The sequence below is a fragment of the Gadus morhua genome, chromosome 6 (genome assembly GCF_902167405.1).
Source record: "Gadus morhua chromosome 6, gadMor3.0, whole genome shotgun sequence".
Taxonomy (NCBI): Eukaryota; Metazoa; Chordata; class Actinopteri; order Gadiformes; family Gadidae; genus Gadus; species Gadus morhua.
Window position 1 is genome coordinate 418,521 of NC_044053.1, and position 22,449 is coordinate 440,969.

The window sequence follows — 22,449 nt, forward strand, 5'->3', positions numbered from 1 at the left end:
GAAGATGGCACAAGACAGGCCAGGGAGGAAGCGATTCATCAATAGCCGATGTTCTCAAAGGCAGTGGCGTCTTTGCATTAGGGGCCAGTGGGGCACGGCCCCACCAGAGAATGCTGCCGTGCAGGGCACGATTATACTTTTTTTTTTTTTTTTCAAAAATGTCATTAAGCATAAGTTAATAATACATTAATTGTTAATAATTAATTACATGTCCGCAGTTTTAATTTGATGAACGCAATTGTTGTAGTGTAGTAGTTGTGTGTGAAATAGTTCGTTGCTCCGTCTCGTCTGTTCCGCTCGGTGGGGCCCAGCCGAGATGGCCCTGTCTGCTGCAGTGTAGAAAACTGGTGCTGTTGCGCGAGCAAGCGCGTGCGCAGCGCCCGCTTCTGTTTCGGCGGTGGGGCCAGAAGTTTAGTGCCCCAAAGCTCTTCTCATTGGCTGATTTGTAGAAAGGGCGGGGTTTACGGCGGGAGCCGATCAGATCTTGCTAGCTAGCTAACGTAGTTACTGTAACAGTTAGTTACTGTTACAGTAAATAACAACAAATGGACGTTTCATTCATTGAATGATGAATCGTGTTGAGTATCTGTCTCATGTGAGATTTAGCACAGATTTAGAAGTTGGAGATAAAACGTTTGGGACCACATCGCCCGACGGATTTAATCATTATTCAAGAGGGAAAGGACAAGAATAGATCGTTCAACCAGGAGTGGTTCAAGCGGAAAAAAATGCTTGTGTTTCACCTCAGTCACACAAAGGAGACCAGACAGCACTGTCCTTAAAGCACAGGTAATTACCATCTTAGCCCAAACTTACTAAAATTTTCACCCAGGATTATCCAGGTCTGAATAGGCAACCACTCGATCAGGCTAGATTCATTGTTAATTGTACAGTATGGTGGCCTGCAAACAACTTAAACCATACTTCTTCTTTTTTTGGTATATTGTGAGTGGTGGCTTTGTATATTGATTGCTGTGTAAAGGGTGTGCGCCGTTGTGTTTTTATTGTTGCCACGTTGTTGTTTTCTTGAATTTTGATATTGTGAGATCTTGAACGCTGCCATTTGGTGGTGCTATTGCTATAATAGCCTATTATGTCGTCAGATTCGTGTTTGAGTGATGGCATTATTCAGCTGTAATTTTGGTCCCCTCTGTCACTTGCTACTGTTTTTGTGGTGATGGTAGTAATAGGCCTATGTGGTATTTCTGGATTGCGTTATAATATTTTCCTGCATGGGCCCCACCAGAGTTTCCAAACCAAAATCGCCACTGCTCAAAGGAGTACAAAGGCCTAAACAAAACAAATCAATCAGTGTTACCATTGCAGAAAAAGCTTTGTAAAGAACATCTAACACAGGGATGTCAGAGGTTGATGTAGTGAGTGGTTCTCATCTGCCTGTGAACCGGTCTGCTGTGAGGAGAGGCCACCAGACTGAAGGAGGAGATCCAGCTCAGGGTTAGTTGATCTCAAAGCTGCGGATGAGGACGCCGCCCCAGAAGGAGAAGCTCTTGTACTCAGACGCCCCCAGGCTGTTTTGGAAGTGGATCTCAGAGCCATCGCTCAGGAGCACCAGGAACTCCTCACGGGTCAGGGTGACAGTGAACTACAGAGAGAGAAACACACTGCATTCCAGCATGCACTTTTGCTCCAATTACATGTGACTTTCTTTTCAACATGGACCATTCCCATATCTTGAAGTAGGTCTACAAACAAACCCAAACTCACCCAAACTCACCCAAACACACCACAACACACCTAGACATACCTAAACTCACCCGCGACCCAAACACACCCAAACTCTCCCAAGCACATCCAAACTCACCCCAACTCACCCTCGACCCAAACACACCAAAACTCACCGAAACACACCAAAACACACCTAGACAAATACTCACCCCTGACCCAAACTCACCTTAACTCACCCAAGCTACCCCAAAGACATCCAAACACAACTGCGCTGAGCTGCTGTCCTGTCATGCTTCTCGCGTTCACCGGCGCTCTTTGACCGCGCACAAAGGTTCTGCATATTTACGATTAGATTATGATATCTCAAAAGTGAAGAACCGGATTAAAGTAAACTGCATGTTCACACCAAAAGCTATAAAATATGAAAAATCACTGAATAGCTCAAAACGCAACGCTGTCCAAAATATTTACAGCTCGTATCGCTCTTGCTATTTTGCTTTTCCATTTAAAGGAGCCGCGCTTTTTGCCTGCACGCTCGTAGTTGAGGCAAGTGCTGCTGCTGATGCCGAGACACAAAAACACAAGATAGTCATAAGTTTGGTCAATAGAAAAATAATAAGCAGAAATGCATGAAACACAGAATAACTAATTAATGGAGCGATTGCTTAGATGCTAGATTATAGCTTGGTTGATCGCTAGTGTGTGTGTGTGTGTGTGTGTGTGTGTGTGTGTGTGTGTGTGTGTGTGTGTGTGTGTGTGTGTGGTATTGTTTATTATGGATAAGATCCGCTCAACGAGAGCATTTGTGGCAAGCAGACACACGGCAAACTGACAAATTAGAAATAGATTTTTGTGCGGCATCTCCCTGCTTCTGAAATGCGCGCACATCTCCACCCACCGCTCGTCTGCTGGTTTCCATCAGCGTTCCACTGTGCGACCATCCCTGTTGTGTAATGCGGATTGCGTATGCTCTCATTCATTGTTGAAATCATATGCTGGATGCTTTATTCTTTCTATGTGTTTTTTAGTTAATGATCGGGCTATAATACGACCACGTTGGCTATGCAATCGTGGACAAATACGATGCCCTGCAATCAGGGGCGCCGAAAAGGGGGGGTAAAGGAGACGGATTCTAGGGGCCCATGATGGAGGGGGGCCCAGAGAGGCCCCTAATGATGATGAAATTATAATACAGAAAAAATAATGACACTAAGTAAAGATTATTTTCATGGGGCCCAAAATCCCTAGCGGCGCCCCTGCCTGCAATAGCCGCAATTATTCTCTCACGCACCATGATGAAGGAACAAATGTGTGGTAGGAAATAGGAACTAAAGTTCTCGCGTATGTTTACTGGGGCCCATGCCGGCGAGAGACATCTACATTCCGATTGGCTGGCGGTCATTTACAGCTGAAACGCTACTAGCTCATTTGCATAGAGTTTAGCTGTTTTCAACTCTCATTTACAGCTTTAACGCTATCGCTCAAGCGTTTTGTCGCGCAAGCGTTTTATCGCTCATGTCTAATAGAAAGTGAATGGGCGTTCATCGCTGAAAACGCTTTACAGCTTTTGGTGTGAACGCACAGTAAGAGATGGATGGCTGATGGATAATCAATCAATACTTCCTAATCCGCCCTTCAGAAAGGTTCGTCATGGGCCTCCCTCTCTGAGGTCACCCATCAGATCTCCCCTCTCTGTCTCTCCCTCCCTCATCCCCTCCCTTTTCCCTCCCTCCCTCCCCCCTCCGTCTCCCTCTCACCATAAAGAGCTTGTCGTAGTTGAAGGAGAACCCCCCTCTGCCTCCCCCCTCCCTCACCTTGAAGAGCTTGTTGTATTTGAAGGGGAACCCCCACTCTCCCTCCCCCCTCCCTCACCCCTCTCCCCCCCTCTCCCTCCCTCACCCCTCTCCCCCTCTCCCTCCCCCCTCTCCCTCCCTTACCTTGAAGAGCTCGTCGTATTTAAAGGGGAACCCCCCCTCTCCCCCCCTCCCTCACCCCTCTCCCCCTCTCCCTCCCTTACCTTGAAGAGCTCGTCGTATTTAAAGGGGAACCCCCCCTGGCGGACCTCGGCCCCCCAGCCATCCGCCAGCTCCGCGCTGCAGACCACCTGCCTCAGGACACCTTTGTGGTTGAACCGCACGTTTATGTGCAGTGCTTTGTAGGCCCCGGAGAGGATTTCCACCACGAAGCTGGAGATAGGAGGAGGAGGAGGAAGAGGAGGAGGAGGGAGAGAAGGAGAACAGAGAGGAGGTGGAGGAGGAGGAGAAGGGGGAGAAGGAGAAGGAGGAAAAGGAGGAGGAAGAAGCGGAGGAGGAAGAGGAGGAGGGAGAGGAGGAGAAGGGGGAGGAGGGAGAGAAGGGGGAAGAGGAGGAGGAGGAAGAAGCGGAGGAGGAAAAGGAGGAGGGAGAGGAGGAGGAGGAGGGAGATGAGGAGGAGGAAGAGGAGGAGGAGGAGGAGGAGGCGGAAGACCACCCGGTACTCATTAGTCACTACAGCTGCAGTACAATAACCGCGTCACGCACGGGACTGAAGCTGCTCCAGTCACCGGTTCAGACCCCGATCCATCGATGAGTCGACTCATCGACTTCACGCTGATGTTACTTTACAGACCAACTTCGGAAAACTGTAGTTCCACCATAGAAACGCTAGAGGTCAGCAATAATCCCCGTCGCACAATGACGTCGGTTAGGAAAAGTGGAGTCGAATTCATTTTAAACAGCGCTGTCTTTTTCCTGGAGAAGGCGTATGACCGGGTCCCCCGGGAGAAACTGTGGGAGGTGCTGCGGGAGTATGGGGTAAGGGGGTCTATCCTCAGGGCCATCCAATCTTTGTACTCCCAAAGCGAGAGCTGTGTTCGTGTTCTCGGCAGCCAGTCAGTTTCGTTCTCAGTGGGTGCTGGTCTCCGCCAGGGCTGCGCCTTGTCACCAATCCTGTTTGTGATATACATGGACAGGATATCGAGGCGTAGTCGTGGTGGGGAGGGGTTGCAGTTCGGTGGTCTGAGGATCTCGTCACTGCTTTTTGCAGATGATGTGGTCCTCATTGGATCATCGGCCTGTGACCTTCAGCACTCACTGGATCGGCTGGCGGCCGAGTGTGAAGCGGCTGGGATGAGGATCAGCACCGCTAAATCTGAGGCCATGACTCTTAGCAGGAAACCGGTGGATTGCTTACTCCGGGTAGGAAATGAGTCCTTAGCCCAGGTGAAGGAGTTCAAGTACCTCGGGGTCTTGTTCGCGAGTGAGGGTACTATGGAGCGTGAGATTGGCCGGAGAATCGGAGCAGCGGGGGCGGTATTGCGTTCGCTTTACCGCACCGTTGTAACGAAAAGAGAGCTGAGCCGCAAGGCAAAGCTCTCGATCTACCGGTCGATCTTCGTTCCTATCCTCACCTATGGTCATGAGGGCTGGGTGATGACCGAAAGGACGAGATCGCGGGTACAAGCGGCCGAGATGAGTTTTCTCAGAAGGGTGGCTGGCGTCTCCCTTAGGGATAGGGTGAGAAGCTCAGCCATCCGTGAGGAACTCGGATTAGAGCCGCTGCTCCTTTACTTAGAAAGGAGTCAGCTGAGGTGGTTCGGGCATCTGGTAAGGATGCCCACTGGGCGCCTTCCTTGGGAGGTGTTTCAGGCACGTCCAGTGGGGAGGAGACCCCGGGGAAGACCCAGGACTAGGTGGAGAGATTATATCTCAACACTGGCCTGGGAACGCCTCGGGATCCCCCCGTCAGAGCTGGTCAATGTGGCCCGGGAAAGGGAAGTCTGGGGCCCCCTGCTTGAGCTGCTCCCCCCGCGACCCGACCCCGGATAAGCGGATGACGATGAGGATGATGAGGATGTCTTTTCCTATGTTCGAAAGGAAGCACATTTTCATCTCTCCTTGAACCGATGACGTTTTCCACAAAGGTTAAGTAAAGGAGGCATAAAGGTTAGGAGATTTGACTATTAGAGGAATTGGGACACAGCTAGTCTCACAGCGAGTCTCACCGCGTCCGCCTTCTTGTCGTCACGTGACAGCACTTGGACGTTGGATGTCCATGTCCTACAGGCTGCAGCGAGACTTTACTCCTCGGGTTGGGCGGCCCAGGGGAGAGGTTGTGGAGGGCGTGTACCGCCTATATCCAGCAGATGGAGCCAGAGGACGTCCATTACGTCACCCTAATCGGCCAGATAGAGAACACCTGCGGTGGGTAACGAGGAGGAGGAGGTACCCTTTAAAAGGCTGTGTCACCTGTCCTTAACGAGAGCTGGAGACACGGGAGGACCAGAGAACCCCCAGAACCCCGTATGGACGAGAGGACGACAGGAGTTAACTGAGCCGTTCCCAGGACATCCCAAGGAGGACGCACGCCGACCAAGGACCGACGCCGTAGATCGGAGCCCCGATGAGATCGACCTCCCTCTCCCGGAGAGACCAGAACATTGACCCCTTTTTTCATGGCTCACGGAGTCACCGTATGATTTTCGTTTTACCCGAGTTGGATCCTCTTTCACGCTTTTATCGACCTTTTTTCCTGGCTTTCAACAAGCCGTGATGTGTGGTAATTCCTGCCTGACCGAGACATTCCACAGCGCGCATCCGCCGTGTTGATAAACAAATAACCCCCCTATTGAACAATTTTGCGGTCACGGTGAATGAATGTTCAATCCAACCATAACTTCCTCAACTCTTCTTTCTTGGCCAAGAGGTCTCTCTCTCTCTCTCTCTCTCTCTCTCTCTCTCTCTCTCTCTCTCTCTCTCTCTCTCTCTCTCTCTCTCTCTCTCTCTCTCTCTCTCTCTCTCTCTCTCTCTCTCTCTCTCTCTCTCTCTCTCTGTGATGGACAGTGCTGTTAGCCAATCAACGGTGATTTATTTGCATGTCATGAATATTCATTCATAAATTATTATTTTTTTCCCACCAAAACAGACTCGGAGTGCATTCATTCATTGCTATTAGTGACCATCACAAAATTAATGAAAACGATGCAATGACACCTTTTAAGCAATATAACATGAGTGTGAGTGCGGTTAGCTTATTTATTATGGGGGGCGCTGTCATGCCAAATTTGTACCGGCTGCCAAATTTGTACCGGGCGCGTCATCCATACGTAATCCATTCCAAACCTGCATGGCAGCAGATGATCGCGTCGTCCGTTGCCGGGCAGGTTTCAAAAAACATTCGCGCTCATTAACCCTAACCCTAACCCTAACCCAAAGAGGAAATAACATAATACAGTTAACGGATCGCTAGATAATGTAATGTTTTGTTGGGTTCCTTAATAAACACACAATGTATCTTGGAACAGACATCAACATGCAGCGCGCCAATCCATGCTCCGTGTGACGGTCTAATAACTGATGTTGATATCATTACAGACAACACTTGTTTTTACTTTATATTTGTATTGTATTTAATTGTTTAATCAAATTTAGCAAGTAACCTGAGTGTTTAAAGCAGGTCAAGGACGAAATAGCACAATACAGATAACGGATCGCTAGATAGAAGGTTCGCGAATGTTCACGTCATTCGACGCGATCGTTGCCAGGCAGATTTGGAGTGGATTACGTATGGATGACGCGCCCGGTACAAATTTGGCAGCCGGTACAAATTTGGCATGACAGCGCCATAGAGTCAGGGTAAGCTCAGGGGGCCGTTTGCTCAAAAAAGGTTGAGAACCACTGGTACAGGAGGAGTGATTCATGGGCCATCTGCGCGTGGAGGACACCGCCCCCTAGTGGGTGAAAGTGTTAACGCGACGGGACGGTGGATCCACTGATACTCACTGATTTGTACCCGCCTTGGGGATCCCGGTGACGGTCAACGTGTGGCCCAACTTCAAGGGCATATTCTTTACCATCATCTCCTGTGAGGGGGGGGGTGGGGGGGGGAGAGACGGAGACTGAGAGACAGAGACAGAGACAGACAGACAGACAGACAGACAGACAGACAGACAGACAGACAGAGTTTAAATATAACTTTCTCAAACTATCTTTAAAAAGTCGCACAAACGTGTCCAGAGTTTTCACCGGCCAGGTGAATATATCTAATATCTAATATCCCATGTTAAGGCTGTCTAACCAATGATAAGACTGGATGTCTTGATCAATGGCCAAGCCAGCAAATAGTTTGACGATAAAAGGGAAAAAAGCACAACAGGTTATGAAAAGTTATGAATGATGCCCGGAGTAGTGATCCCATCACCGCAAGAGACAACTATTGGTTCTGATCCGCGCGTCAGGAGACTTGCCCACACTTAAACCACGCTTCATGAAACGCATAATGACAGGCCTAATGGCACCCGTAATGACAGCTGTCACTCCATTCAGAGCAGAGCAGCAGTAAAACCACACGGAATGATACAAACACAACTGATGTCGAGAGAAACACTGCAGGGATCAGTGGAAACGCTCGTTTCTTTATACTTACTTCCATGTTGTCCTCCGATTGGTTGAGCATACTCACAGGGAGAAGAGGAGGCAGGAGGAGGAGGAGGAGGAGGAGCTGTTTGATATAAATACACTGGTTTATTACCGTTGAGATATGGTTTGAGCAGCAGACTTCCTGTGTCCACCACCGCCTCAGACCAACATATGCTCTCCATCAGCAGACATGGACCCTCTCAGTCCGTCTGCTGGCTTCCCTCGTGGGGTCTGGCCTCTAAACTGAGGCCTGCTAATACTGAAACTACTCACTCCTGATTCTACTACTGCTAATCTATAGTTCTACTGGTCACACTTCCTCAGGTTGAACTGGAAGACGGAAGGTAGTATGGTCTCAGTAAGATGTTGGCACCTTCTGTTAAGTTTAAGATTTGTACATTTTTATAAAAGGTTAACTTTTACAAGCATTATTTAACAAATTGTGTGTCAGTAAATCGACATGAGAACGAAAAGGTGTGGCATGTCTCTTACAATGATAGAGTAATCCTACACTCACTTTAAATAGGTTACAGTTTAAATATAACTTTCTTCAAACTTTCTTTAAAAAGTCTCACAAATGTGTCCAGAGTTTTCACCGGCCAGGTGAATATACATAATATTTAATATCCCATTTTTAAGATGTCTAACAAATGATAAGACTGGATGTCGCGATCAATGGCCAAGCCAGCAAATAGTTTGACGATAAAAGGGAATAAAACAAATGCTCAAAAGCACACCAGGTTATGAAAAGTTCTGAATGATGCCTGGAGTAGTGATCCCATCACCGCAAGAGAAAACTATTGGTTCTGATCAGCGCGTCTGGAGAGGTGCCCACATTTAAACAAGGCGTAATGACACGCGTAATGACAGCTGTCACTCCATTCAGAGCGGAGCAGCAGTAAAACCACACAAAGTGAAACAACCACAACTGATGTCCAGAGAAACACTGAAGGGATCAGTGGAAACGCTTGTTTCTTTATACTTACAGTCATGTTGCCGTCTGATCGGTTGAGTTTAGGTTCAGGGAGGAGAGGAGGCAGCAGATCAGAGTCCTGCCTGCTGGGAGGGTATTTATGGAGAGACGCGCTACGCTTCTGTTTTCCAAAATGAGTGACGTATTCAGGAAGTTATTCAGAAAAAAAATCCTACCCAGCAAACATATAAGGGGCCTGTGTCGAGGCCAACAAGTCCATTAGACGTCGAGTCACAACTGGACTTAATTTCGAGCCTTTGCCGACATGGAAACATAATCTTAGAGGAATGGTGACTTTAAGGAAAATTTACCGAATAAACACTCCCAGCTAAATGTCTGCATCCAACAAGTCTAATGTAAGTCGAGTCACAATGTGACTTTATTTCAACCATGTCCGCAACACGAAAAAACATGCCTAGGGAAATTGTGATTTCGAGGAAAGCTTGTTTGACAGTGTTGTGACAGAATAAACACTGTTTAAATTAACAAAGATATAACACTGTTACATCAGTGTGAACGGTAATGTTTTACACATGAATTGTGTTATTGAAAAGTGTTATTTCTGCTATCACTATCACAAAGTGCTATCACTGCTATGCTGACGACACTCAGCTATTTCTTTCTTTCCCCTCATCTGATAAAGCCCTGATTGCAACACGCATATCGGAATGTCTGGCGCACGTTAGCACCTGGACAACTGCCAATCACCTGAGGCTTAACCTCAACAAAACCGAGCTCCTCCTAATCCCAGGGAAAGATTGCCCACACATGGACTTACTGGTCACCGTTGAGAACATCACTGTATTTCCTTCTCCAACTGCCAGAAACCTCGGTGTGGTATTGGACAATCAGTTATGCTGCACCGCAAACATCACTGCGGTCGCCCGATCCTGCAGATTTGCACTTTACAACATCCGCAGAATCCGGCCCTTCCTCACAAGGGAAGCAGCTCAGCTTCTAGTCCAATCACTGGTTATCTCCCGCCTCGACTACTGCAACTCACTCCTGGCTGGACTTCCTGCCTCTGCGATTAAACCCTTGCAGCGCATCCAGAATGTGGCAGCGCCCCTTCGTGTTCAACCTACCGAAGTTCTCCCATGTGACCCCCCTCTTCCGGGACCTCCACTGGCTCCCTGTAGTAGCTCGCATCAAATTTAAGACGATGGTACTGGCATACAAGGCAGTCGATGGAACTGCCCCTGCCTACCTCCAAGCATTGGTAAAGCCACACACCCCAGCTCGATCCCTCCGCTCAACTACCTCAGCTGGACGCCTGGTACCGCCATCGCTAAGAGCTAGCAAAGGTCGATCAGCAAAGTCACAACTTTTCTCGATTTTGGGACCTCAGTGGTGGAACGAGCTCCCTGCCGTTCTCAGGACCACAGAGTCGCTCACTATCTTCCGAAAAAGACTCAAGACTCCCCTGTTCAGAGACCACCTCGACTCTGCATAGCCACCCTCCCCCTTCTGGCCACCATTGTACACTGCATTGTATTGTGTTGTATTGTATTATAGTACTGAACTTTGTAGCAACTGCAGTAGATTCTATCATTGCTGTAACACAGGGTATTGTTTAGCCTAGCGATTGTTGTACTTGCACTTGGTTCTATGAACATCCTCACTGTACCGACAGCGATATATTGTTGCACTTCGCTTTGGATAAAAGCGTCTGCTAAATGCCCTAAATGTAAATGTAATTTTTATTTATTTCAAACGTAAGGTTTGTGGTATGGTTGTTTATAGCCAATATAGGGGCTAAAACTCGAGCATTACCTCGAGTTGCATGTAGGAAAAATCCGGTCATTGCCCACCAACACGTAATCCCTTTGGCCTCCAACGCATGGGCAGCAGGTGAGATCAGTTCGCCGTCAATTTCGGCAGGCATGCGAGTTGCAGGTGAGCTTTGAAAAGACACTCCAATTTAAACTGCAAATGTGTTTGTAAAGACATTATCCTTTTATCATTTGCATGCTAAACTGTTGAATTTGATGCGACATGGCGTATTCTCATAGTTTGTTTACGTATATGTAACCTTACATACGAACTGGGGGCCACGGAAAGCTAGCACGCTAACATTAGCTTAGACCCGAAAAGGGACACAGCTACTGGCAACATCCCGTCTAGGGATGCTATGTTAGCTGTGCGTTGTTGAAAATAAAACACGTGAATAGTCGGGTGGAAAGCACTATTTCCGTGCATTAATGAGCCTAGCACCAGTTAGCCCTTTAGGCTGGCGGCCTCGATGTTGAGACTGTGTCTTCGTCCACTGAGCCTAACCCTTTAGGCTGGGGGCCTAGATGTTGAGACTGTGTCTTCGTCCACTGAGCCTAGCACCAGTTAGCCCTTTTGGCTGGGGGCCTAGATGTTGAGACTGTGTCTTCGTCCACTGAGCCTAGCACCAATGTGTTGTTCAAATGAACAAGTGGTGAGTCGGTGGTATCTGTGACAATGGCTTCATGGGGGGGGGGGGTACCTCCCATCGCTCTCCAACTACAGATGAGGCCTACAGTGGTCTTTAGTAAACGGCAGCTCCAGGCTAAAGTGTGGGTCTGAGAGAGAGAGAACTGGCTTCTGGCTTCCATAACAATCTTCGCTATTGCACAAAATTCTTGTGAGAAATGATTCCGTTTTTATTTTTCAGCTGATTAAGCTCTAAACAGTTAATTACAGATTTCAAAGTCAAGCCTGTACGTGCATAGACTAGTCAACGTATGTTATAGTTCAGACAAAACATGCTCCATCATCAGAAGACGTGCTCTGTTGAGATGAATATCATTTTTTTGTTGTGCCTTCTTTCCAGCTGCTGTGAAGAGATCAAATTCCAAGACCACAGATACAGAAATCCAAGTAGCCATGAGTTTACCCCTGAAACATGCACCCGCCAGGACTGGGGGGGTGGGATTTTGGTCCCAATAAAGGGACCAAAAATGAAATCTAAATTTTGTTCTTCTTTAAAGAAGATGTAGGGCCTACTAGGGTAAAAATAAAATGTTTTGTATATTGCACTTTATACCCTGACATCTGTCTTTTGTTGAAGAGTATTAATGCTTGATTTAGAGTATTAATAATTAAGCAAAATATTATAGACAGATCTATCCAGCTCAACATTCAGACTTGGAAACAGAGCGCTTTTTGCCGCGAGTCACTTTGTTATCATACATTTTGGGGACCAGTGGGGTTCGTGCAGATCCGAAGAATTTTTGGGGGGGGTTCAATCGGTGCGCATGTGCAGGTGTCAGTAATCCGTAATCTAAATGTAATGTAATCTAAATGTAAATGTAATCTGACTCCGTAACCACGGAGACCCCTCGAGCCTTCAAAGTAAGGAAAAGTGATTCTGGAAATGATTTTGTTTGGGGACCAATCACAGCCCTTACCGTCTCCGTTGCGTCGACGGATAGTTCAAAAATATTGGATGCGCATGCGCACGTAGAAATCGGAAATATTGACACATAAATAACTAGAGGGTGCACTGTACTGTCTGCGCGAACCATTCTACAGCCTCTCCCTCTCTCTCTCCCTCTATCTCTTTCTCTCTCTCTCTCGTTTCGTTTTATGGAGCACGTTAATTGTCTGAGAAATGCACGTTCTGTGGAGCACATTCGTTACAGTTTTTGAGAAGGTCTGCTTAAAAAAATTGAAATATTGACATATTATAACGAGCTGGGTTGATGAGGTTCTGTTATTATGCGTTCAGCAGCTTTGCAAATGTTCACATGCGTTGGGTTATGCCCTGATGTTATTAGTAGAGGTTGATGGGGGATAGTCTCACGAGAGGGGGGGGGAACGTGAGGGTCAGGGTCCGGAAGTGCATTGCATTCAAAATGCATCGGTTTACATTTCGTTCTGTGTTGCACGAAAACATCAGAGAAACGCTCCCATTCAGAATCTATTGGCAGATAATCATGACTGCACATTTTGGGTGCAATTACAGCATTTGTTGTTACTGTAAAGTATTGTGTGTTGTTTGCTATTTGAGTTCACGTAAAATCTTTATATGTAATATTTTACAGTTTTTCTCAATCGTTTAAACACGTTTCCTGCAACTATGGCAAAATTTCTCAAAACTCTAACTAAAAACAGCTAACCACGAATCTCTTTCAAAGTGAAACACTCTACTCAAAACATATTTAAATGTATAAATTTAAAATAACATTATGGAGACTGATAAGTTAAATGAAAAACACAACAGTTTGATAATGTTTAGACTCTCTTTCGAGGGATGTAATTATGAATTCATTGCACAAGTCCAAAAAAATGAAAAAAATGAAAAAGAATATCAATGAGGTGAAACAGGTCTACATGTAAATCAGTCTGAATCCCACCTCTGATCCTGATCAGTAGGAGCTCATCTACAACCCAGCAGAGCTCACCTGGGGCCTCTTCATGCTCTCCCACATGACTGCAGTGTTTTTCCAGTTGAGTTTGAATAGTTGAGAGCTGAGTGAGTCCAATTGGTAATTGGGTGTGGCGTTTGGAAGACCAGCGTTCTCGTGGTGAACCAAGTGAGCTAAATGAAGAGATTTTTGCTTAGAGTTTTGCATAAAATGTGATTTAGAATTTCTGCATGCGTGAATACAATGGAATAGTCCAAATTCCTTTGAGAGAGAGAGAGAGAGAGAGAGAGAGAGAGAGAGAGAGAGAGAGAGAGAGAGAGAGAGAGAGAGAGAGAGAGAGAGAGAGAGAGAGAGAGAGAGAGAGAGAGAATAGTAGTCGATACTCGATACTATACTATAGATAGTATAGTATAGAGATAGTATTGTAGTGTATATTAGATACGACAGTTAATTATTTAGATAGTATTGTAGTGTATAGTAGATAGTATAATATTGAGATAGTATTGTAGTTTATAGTCTAGTATTGAGATAGTATTGTTCCTCTACAACACAATAATTTAAAAGATCATCCTTGCAGAATTACACACAGTATGAAACTATGAAGTTATATTATTAGCTAGTTATCATAATTGGTAATATTTCTCATGGCATGGTCATCGTGTTATTTTCAGGCCAGACAAGCGTGTGAGATAGAGTTGTATCAAGGCCTGGAGTCCAGGCATGAACACCAAGGTGCACCGCACCAAATATGTATTCTGTTAGAAGTATTAATACTACTAAGGAACACTTTCCCTTATTTGCAGCTTAAGTTAAGGTAATATGGAATATTAACTGCCACGCCAATTGAAATGCTTATTTGCCCATGCCATTAGCTACAGAAACTACACACACACACACACACACACACACACACACACACACACACACACACACACACACACACACACACACACACATATACATGTACACACACACACACACACACACATATACATGTACACACACAGAAACACAAACACACACACACAACACAAAAAATGTTGGACAAGGACAACTTGATAAATAAATCACCAGATGCTGGTTATCATTGCTAACCAGCATTGATAACCAGCAGATTTTAATACACATTCTGATGTGTATTAAAATCTTTTTTAATCCACATCAGTTTTACGATTCAAGGAGGAAGGGCTGACGGGCAACAGATGGAGAAGATGGCCGACGACAGGCCAGGGAGGAAGTGATCATCAATGGCCGATGTTCCCAAAGGAATACAAAGGCCTAAACAAAACAAATCAATCAGTGGTACCATTGCAGAAAAAGCTTTGTAAAGAGCATCTAACACAGGGATGTCAGAGGTTGATGAAGTGAGTGGTTCTCATCTGCCTGTGAACCGGTCTGCTGTGAGGAGAGGCCACCAGACTGAAGGAGGAGATCCAGCTCAGGGTTAGTTGATCTCAAAGCTGCGGATGAGGACGCCCCCATTGAAGGAGAAGGTCTTGTACTCAGACGCCCCCAGGCGGTTGGGGAAGTGGATCTCAGAGCTATCGCTCAGAACCACCAGGAACTCCTCACGGGTCAGGGTGACGGTGAACGAGAGAGAGAGAGAGAGAGAGAGAGAGAGAGAGAGAGAGAGAGAGAGAGAGAGAGAGAGAGAGAGAGAGAGAGAGAGAGAGAGAGAGAGAGAGAGAGAGAGAGAGAGAGAGAGAGAGAGAGAGAGAGAGAGAGAGAGAGAGAGCAGCAGGAAGAAAATGAATGTTCATACACATGTATAAACAGAACCAGTTTTGCATGAAAGTTTGTATCATTAGTATCATCAATTAGCTGCCATGATTTTGGTTGAGGTTCAAGAGTGTAAGAATTAAAATAAAACATCTTGCCTTGTCTCGGCCGTTCTTCATTTGGGCCGTGGTACAGAGGATGAGGTCAGCTCGACTCGCCTCCACAAAAAATGATTGTGTTTATTTTACCATACAAAAATTCCTTCTAAATTAAGAAAATGGTACTAGGAAACGAAAATAACCTTTATATGTAAAGAGTAAACTTAAATAGCAACAAACTAAACTGAATAAGCGCGGTCTAAGTACTATTTTAAGCTACCGCCTCTTTCCCTTGACATTCAGTGTCTGACAAACACACACCTGGCCTCATATTACCTGGGCGGAGCAAAGCCCGCACACTATAAATGCAAGAAATACATTTCCAGCATGCACTTTTGCTCCAATTACATGTGACTTTCCTTTCCACAGTGACTGTTACCATATCGTGGCGAGGACATCGTATTTTCATAAATAATAAAATGATAAAAAGTCAGACCCAAAGAAAGTATAAGAGGAGATCAATAGCCTCAATAAAACGGCTGTGACATCTCTATCTCTGGGGCTTTGAGAGTAAAATCAACAACTCAACACAACCAATCTTTGCAGAGCAATAAACACAACAAGCCGTGCCTGAAGTAGCTCACAGCTCTGCTGAGCTTCAGCTCTTACACAGAACAGAGTTTCTACAAACACACCCAAACTCACCCAAACACATCCACGACCCAAACACACCCTGTTTTCATCAGTCTGCGCTGAGCTGTTTTCATGTCATGCGTCTCACATTCACTGGCGTTCTTTGATCGCGCACAGAGGTTCTGCATATTTACGATTCGATTATGATATCTCAAAAGTGAAGAACCGGATTAAAGTTTAAGACATGGCTGATGGCTAATCAATCAATGGACCTCTGAGGTCACCCCATCAGATCTCCTCTCTCTGTCTCACCTTGAAGAGCTTGTCAGAGTTGAAGGGGAACCCCCCCTCTCCCTCACTCCTGATCCCCCCTCTCCCTCCCCCCTCCCCCTCCCCCTCCCTCACCTTGAAGAACTCGTCGTAGTTGAAGGGGAAGGTCCTATGAATGACCTCCTCCCCCCAGACCTCCTCCAGCAACGAGTTGCAGAGCATCACCCTCTCGTGAGAATTGAGGTTGAACCGCACGTCCATGTGCAGCGTGATGTTGGCCCCGGAGTAGATATCCAACGCAAAGCTGGAGAGAGGAGGAGGAGGAAGAGGAGGAGAAGGAAGAAGAGAAGGAGGAGGAAGAGGGAGTAGAGGAGGAGGAGGAGGAGGAGGGAGAGGGGGAGGAGGAGGAGGAGGAGGAGGAGCAGGAGGAGGAGGAGGAGGAGGAGGTGTACCCAGAGGAGGAGGAGGAGGGAGAGGAGGAGGAGGAGGGAGAGGGGGAGGAGGAGGAGGAGGGAGAGTAGGAGGGAGAAGAGGAGGAGGAGGAAGACCACCCGGTACTCATTAGTCACTACAGCTGCAGTACAATAACCGCGTCTCGCACGGGACTGACGCTGCTCAAGTCACCGGTTCAGACCCCGATCCATCGATTCATCGACTCATCGACTTCACGCTGATGTTACTTTACAGCATCTTTAAGATTGTGGACTGATTGTCGTGAGGGCTGGGGATTCTCTTTATCTGAATCATTACAGCGGAACAGCTTCAAATAACATTCAACCCCAGGAGAACAGACTAGCAGGTGTGCTTGTGTGTGGGCTAGGCTAACTCAAGGCTTTAAATAGAGAGGCAAACTAAAGGGGAGGAGCCTTTACAGCTGGCCCCTGAACCCGGCCCCCACCCTCATGATTAACCTTTGACCCCTGAACCCAGCCCCCACCCTCATGATTAACCTTTGGCCCCATCCTCATCGATAGCTGCATTTTTTAGAATTGAGTGGGACACAGAGTGATCAGCTGACTGGAGGCAGGCAAGCTTTCCTTGCAGCCTCAGTCCTGTCCAGCGCTCCTTTCTCTCTTGCTCTCTGAGCGTTAGAAGGTGCGCGCGCGCGCCAATGGTGGGGAGCACGCTGGATGTTCCGTCGCGGCTCACTGTTGCGCGCACATTTATTGACAGGTCCGTGGTCACAGACTTGGAGACGGTCACCGTCTCGATGTCCGCTTTTTCCACTCCAGGGAAACACCAGTCCAGTCACACAGGTCGTTCAGATCGGGCCAGTCAGAGTTTACGCCAAACCTTGGTGCATTGGTGTCCAGTTTACCACTGGGCTTCTTTTTAAACCCAAGGAAGCTGGGGGGGGTCGCTCGTTTTCGGGACCTTGCGCCGCTCCAGGTCGAGAATGAGCGAGGCTCTGGTGATCTCTCTGACTGCCTGATCGTCGCTGTTAAGCATGTTTAATAAATGGGCAATAGGCCTATATACACGGATCGGCTTTTTTGTGCAATAAATGTTCCCCTAAATGCATTTGAAAACAGGGTGCACTGACACATGTAAGGGATAACGGCCGACGAGGCTTAGAACTCTGGCGACGAGCGCAGCATGAAGCCAGAGTTGCCTCTACCTGTCCATTATTTCCATCGAACCGGTCGACCTCGAAGGCCGTTATCCCGCTTATCACCCGTTTGTATTTATCTCCCGTATATTTAGAATATAATTGTATCAATTACTTTCTTTAAATTTAGGAATCGTGCGCTTGAACTTCAGAAAACAACCTATTACAGCTACCTCATTGGCTCGGGCAGCACTGGAGAGAATGCATTCCGCTGGGTCCTAAACACCCTTTGTATCGGACGTAGGCTACAGTAGGCAAAATACGCTACATAAGGCAATGCCTTCATGAAACCGAAATCCGCGGATCTCCAGAATGCTCCGAACTGTGGTAAACGAACCGAACGGATTCGGATACAATTCGAATCCGCTGCAGGCCTAATACACACACACATATGCATGTACACACACACACACAGACACAAACACACACACACACACACACACACACACACACACACACACACACACACACACACACACACACACACACACACACACACACACACACACACACACACACACACACACACACAGAACCAGAAACATGCACGAATATACACACGCAGACACACACATAAAAAAACACGCAAAATGGTGGACAACGACAACTTGATAAATAAATCACCAGATGCTGATTATCATTGCTAAAAAAATCTTTTTTAATACACATCAGTTTTACGATTCAAGGAGGAAGGGCTGACGGGGCAACAACTGGTGAAGATGGCCCAAGACAGGCCAGGCAGGAAGCGATCATCAATGCCGATGTTCCCAAAGGAATACAAAGGCCTAAACAAAACAAATCAATCAGTGGTACCATTGCAGAAAAAGCATTTTAAAGAAAATCTAACACAGGGATGTCAGAGGTTGATGAAGTGAGTGGTTCTCATCTGCCTTTGAACCCGTCTGCTGTGAGGAGAGGCCACCAGACTGAAGGAGGAGATCCAGCTCAGGGTTAGTTGATCTCAAAGCTGCGGATGAGGACGCCCTCGTCGAAGGAGAAGTCCTTGTACTCAGACGCCCCCAGGCGGTTGGGGAAGTGGATCTCAGAGCCATCGCTCAGGACCACCAGGAACTCCTCAAGTGTCAGGGAGATGGTGAACTACAGAGAGAGAGAGAGGGAGAGGGAGAGAGAGAGAGAGAGAGACAGAGAGAGAGAGAGAGAGAGAGAGAGAGAGAGAGAGAGAGAGAGAGAGAGAGAGAGAGAGAGAGAGAGAGAGAGAGAGAGAGAGAGAGAGAGAGAGAGGGGGAGGGAGGGAGGGAGGGAGAGAGAGAGAGAGAGAGAGAGAGAGAGAGAGAGAGAGAGAGAGAGAGAGAGAGAGAGAGAGAGAGAGAGAGAGAGAGAGAGAGAGAGAGAGAGAGAGAGAGAGAGAGAGAGAGAGAGAGAGCAGCATGAAGAAAATGTATGTTCATACACCCCCTCTCCCTCTCCCCCTCTTCCTCACCCCTCCCTGCCCCCTCTCCCTCCCTCCCCCCCTCTAGCTCCCCCCTCCATCCCCCTCTCACCTTGAAGAGCTTGTCGTATTTGAAGGGGAACCCCCCGTGGCGGACCTCGTCCCCCCAGACCCCCCCCTGGTACGAGTTGTAGATCACCGCGCCGTGGAACTGCACGCTCATGTGGAGCGCATGGTCGACCCCGGAGCTGATGTTCACCACAAAGCTGGAGGAGGAGGAGGAGGAGGAGGAGGAGGGGAGGAGGAGGAGGGAGAGGAGGAAGATGAGGAGGAGGAGGAGGAGGAGGTAGGAGGAGGAGGAGGAGGAGGAGGAGGAGGGAGAGGAGGAGGAGGAGGAGGAGGAGGAGGAGGAGGAGGAGGAGGAGGGGAGGAGGAGGAGGGAGAGGAGGAAGAGGAGGAGGAGAGAGAGGAGGAGGAGGGGAGGAGGAGGAGGGAGAGGAGGAAGAGGAGGAGGAGGAGGAGGGAGAGGAGGAGGAGGAGGAGGAGGAGGAGGAGGGAGAGGAGGAGGAGGAGGAGGGAGAGGAGGAGGAGGAGGAGGAGGAGGAGGAGGAGGAGGAGGAGGAGGAGGAGGGAGAGGAGGAGGAGGAGGAGGAGGAGGAAGAGGGAGAGGAGGAGGAGTGAGAGTAGGAGGAGGAGGAGGAGGAGGAGGAGGAGGAGGAGGGAGAGGAGGAAGAGGGAGAGGAGGAGGATGAAGACCACCCGGTACTCATTAGTCACTACAGCTGCAGTACAATAACCGCGTCACGCACGGGACTGAAGCTGCTCCAGTCACCGGTTCAGACCCCAATCCATCGATGAGTCGACTCATCGACTTCACGCTGATGTTACGTTACAGCATCTTTAAGATTGTGGAGAGATTATCGTGAGGGTTGGGGATTCTCTTTATCTGAATCATTACAGCGGAACAGCTTCAAATAACATTCAACCCCAGGAGGACAGACTAGCAGGTGTGCTTGTATGTGGGCTAGGCTAATTCAAGGGGAGGAGCCTTTACAGCTGGCCCCTGAACCCAGCCCCCACCCTAATGATTAACCTTTGACCCCTGCACCCCCCCCCACCCCCCCCCCCCCCCCCCCCCCCCCCCCCCCCCCCCCCCCCCCCCCCCCCCTCATGCTTGACCTCTGCACTGCAAAATTGGACTTTGAAGGATTTCTATTGCAGTTCAATTTCCATCAGTAAAGTGACAAAATCAAACAGCTTTTTTTTGTGTCCTCCATCTGCGCGTGGAGTACACCGCTCCCTAGTGGGTGAAAGAGTTAACGCGACGGGACGGTTGATCCACTGAGATACTCACCGTTGAACATTCGTCTTGGGGATCCCGGTGATGGTCAACGTCTCGCCCACCCTCAGGGGCCTGTTCTTTACCAGCATGTCCTGTTAGGGGGTGAGAGAGAGAGAGAGAGAGAGAGAGAGAGAGAGAGAGAGAGAGAGAGAGAGAGAGAGAGAGAGAGAGAGAGGGAGAGAGAGAGAGAGAGAGAGAGAGAGAGAGAGAGAGAGAGAGAGAGAGAGAGAGAGAGAGAGAGAGAGAGAGAGAGAGAGAGAGAGAGGGAGAGAGGGAGAGGGAGAGAGGGAGAGAGAGAGAGAGAGAGAGAGAGAGAGAGAGAGAGAGAGAGAGAGAGAGAGAGAGAGAGAGGGAGAGAGGGAGAGAGGGAGAGAGAGAGAGAGGGAGAATAATCAGGAGAATGAGAGAGGGAGAGCGATTTTATATAAAACACTGGTTTATTACAGTTTGAGATCTATTCTACTGGTCACACTTCCTCGTGTTGAACTGGAAAAAGGGAGATATTATGATCTCTGTAAGATGTTTGTCTAGTTTAAGAAGGTTAACTTTTATAAACATTATTTAACAAATTGTAACCTCACTTTAAATAGGATACAGTTTAAATATAACTTTCCTCAAACTATCTTTGAAAGGTCGCAAAAACATGTTCTGAGTTCGGCCAAGTGAATCTATATAATATTGAATACGAATGCACAAAAGCACAACAGGTTATGAAAAGTTATGAATGATATACAGTGATCCCATCACCACCAGAGACAACTATTGGTTCTGATCCGCGCGTATAAGAGATGCCCACATTTAAAACACGCGTAATGACACGCGTAATGACAGCTGTCACTCCATTCAGTGCAGAGCAGCAGTAAAACCAAGCAGGATGAAAGCAACATAACTGATGTCGAGAGAAACACTGCAGGGATCAGTGGTAGCGCTCTATTCTTTATACTTACAGCCATGTCGCCGTCCGATCGGTTGAGTTTACGCGCAGGTAGGAGAGGAGGCAGCAGATCAGAGTCCTGCCTGCTGGGAGGGTATTTATAGAGAGACGCGCTCCGCTCCTGTTGTCCAAAATGAGTGACGTCTACAGCGAGATATTCAGAAAAAATATCCTAATTAGCAAACATTCCAGACTTCGAGTTACAACAGGACTTAATTTCCAGCCTTTGCCGACATGCAAACATAATCTTAGAGGAATGGTGATTTAAAGGAAAACTCATTTTAGAGTGGTGTAACCGAATAAACACTCCCAGCTAAATGTCTGCATCCAACAAGTCTATCAGGCCTATAAACCGAGTCAAAACGTGACTTTATTTCTACCATTTGCCGACATGAAAACGTGCAAATGGTGATTTCGACGGAAGCTTGTTTGACAGTGTTGTAACTGAATAAACATTGTTTAAATTAAAAAGGATATAACTTTGTAACACGAGTGTGAACGGTAAAGTTGTACACATGAATTGTGCTATTGAAAAGTGTTATTTATTCCAAACGTATGGTTTAACTCGAGTTCCATTTTGGGAAAAAAAAGATCAAGTTCGACAGGCATGCGAGTTGCAGTTGAATTTCGAAAAGACACTCTTATTTAAAATGCACATTTATTTCGAAAGACATTATTCATTTATCATTCGCATGCTAAACTGTTGAATATATTTTACAGTATGTGTGAAATTCAGTAGATTCTTAATTGAATTACACTTCATCACATGTGTGTTTATTCGGTTTAAAGTTCAAACAAGTTGTCCTTGAAATCACCATTCCCTTAAGATTATGTTCTCATGTCGGGCAAGGGGTCGAATAAAGGTGCGTTGTGACTCGACGTCTTTTGGTCTGGTTGACGACTCAGTTTGAGGTTTGGTGCGTGTGGCGAGAGAGAGAGAGAGAGAGAGAGAGAGAGAGAGAGAGAGAGAGAGAGAGAGAGAGAGAGAGAGAGAGAGAGAGAGAGAGAGAGAGAGAGAGAGGAGAGAGAGAGAGAGAGAGAGAGAGAGAGAGAGAGAGAGAGA

The 22,449-nt window shown here is 47.3% G+C and overlaps 3 protein-coding genes across 3 annotated transcripts; all 3 read right to left on the reverse strand.

Moving 5' to 3' along the window:
* Positions 1-1,149: 1,149 nt before the first annotated feature.
* LOC115545317 (beta-galactoside-binding lectin-like) lies at positions 1,150-9,141 on the reverse strand. The gene is made up of 5 exons (XM_030358340.1): positions 9,068-9,141; positions 8,089-8,163; positions 7,446-7,561; positions 3,704-3,872; positions 1,150-1,603 (listed from the first exon to the last, which is right to left on the reverse strand). Exons 1-5 carry the CDS (start codon positions 9,071-9,073, stop codon positions 1,457-1,459), a joined length of 513 nt encoding a protein of 170 aa, XP_030214200.1. The 5' UTR covers positions 9,074-9,141; the 3' UTR covers positions 1,150-1,456.
* A 5,553-nt stretch (positions 9,142-14,694) lies between these two features.
* On the reverse strand, positions 14,695-17,015 carry LOC115545734 (galactose-binding lectin l-1-like). The gene is made up of 3 exons (XM_030359153.1): positions 16,984-17,015; positions 16,248-16,415; positions 14,695-14,983 (listed from the first exon to the last, which is right to left on the reverse strand). The coding sequence occupies exons 1-3, from the start codon at positions 17,013-17,015 to the stop codon at positions 14,836-14,838; spliced, it is 348 nt and encodes a 115-aa protein (XP_030215013.1). The 3' UTR covers positions 14,695-14,835.
* A 1,339-nt stretch (positions 17,016-18,354) lies between these two features.
* Positions 18,355-21,593, reverse strand: LOC115546185 (beta-galactoside-binding lectin). Its single transcript, XM_030359897.1, has 4 exons — positions 21,400-21,593; positions 20,465-20,544; positions 19,223-19,376; positions 18,355-18,818 (listed from the first exon to the last, which is right to left on the reverse strand). Exons 1-4 carry the CDS (start codon positions 21,403-21,405, stop codon positions 18,672-18,674), a joined length of 387 nt encoding a protein of 128 aa, XP_030215757.1. The 5' UTR covers positions 21,406-21,593; the 3' UTR covers positions 18,355-18,671.
* Between the last annotated feature and the right edge of the window lie 856 nt (positions 21,594-22,449).

Coding starts and splice junctions, on each gene's coding strand:
- LOC115545734 (XM_030359153.1), bottom strand. CDS start 17,015: ATGAGGGTGGGGGCCGGGTTCAGGGGCCAGCT. Junction 16,416..16,983: donor GCCGGGTTCAGGGGCCAGCT/GTAAAGGCTCCT, acceptor TCCTCTCTCCAG/CTTTGCGTTGGATATCTACT. Junction 14,984..16,247: donor AACTACGACGAGTTCTTCAA/GGTGAGGGAGGG, acceptor TCTCTCTCTCTC/GTTCACCGTCACCCTGACCC.
- LOC115546185 (XM_030359897.1), bottom strand. Junction 19,377..20,464: donor CCCAAGACGAATGTTCAACG/GTGAGTATCTCA, acceptor CTCCTCCTCCAG/CTTTGTGGTGAACATCAGCT. Junction 18,819..19,222: donor AATACGACAAGCTCTTCAAG/GTGAGAGGGGGA, acceptor CTCTCTCTGTAG/TTCACCATCTCCCTGACACT.
- LOC115545317 (XM_030358340.1), bottom strand. Junction 3,873..7,445: donor CCCAAGGCGGGTACAAATCA/GTGAGTATCAGT, acceptor TCCTATCTCCAG/CTTCGTGGTGGAAATCCTCT. Junction 1,604..3,703: donor AATACGACGAGCTCTTCAAG/GTAAGGGAGGGA, acceptor CTCTCTCTGTAG/TTCACTGTCACCCTGACCCG.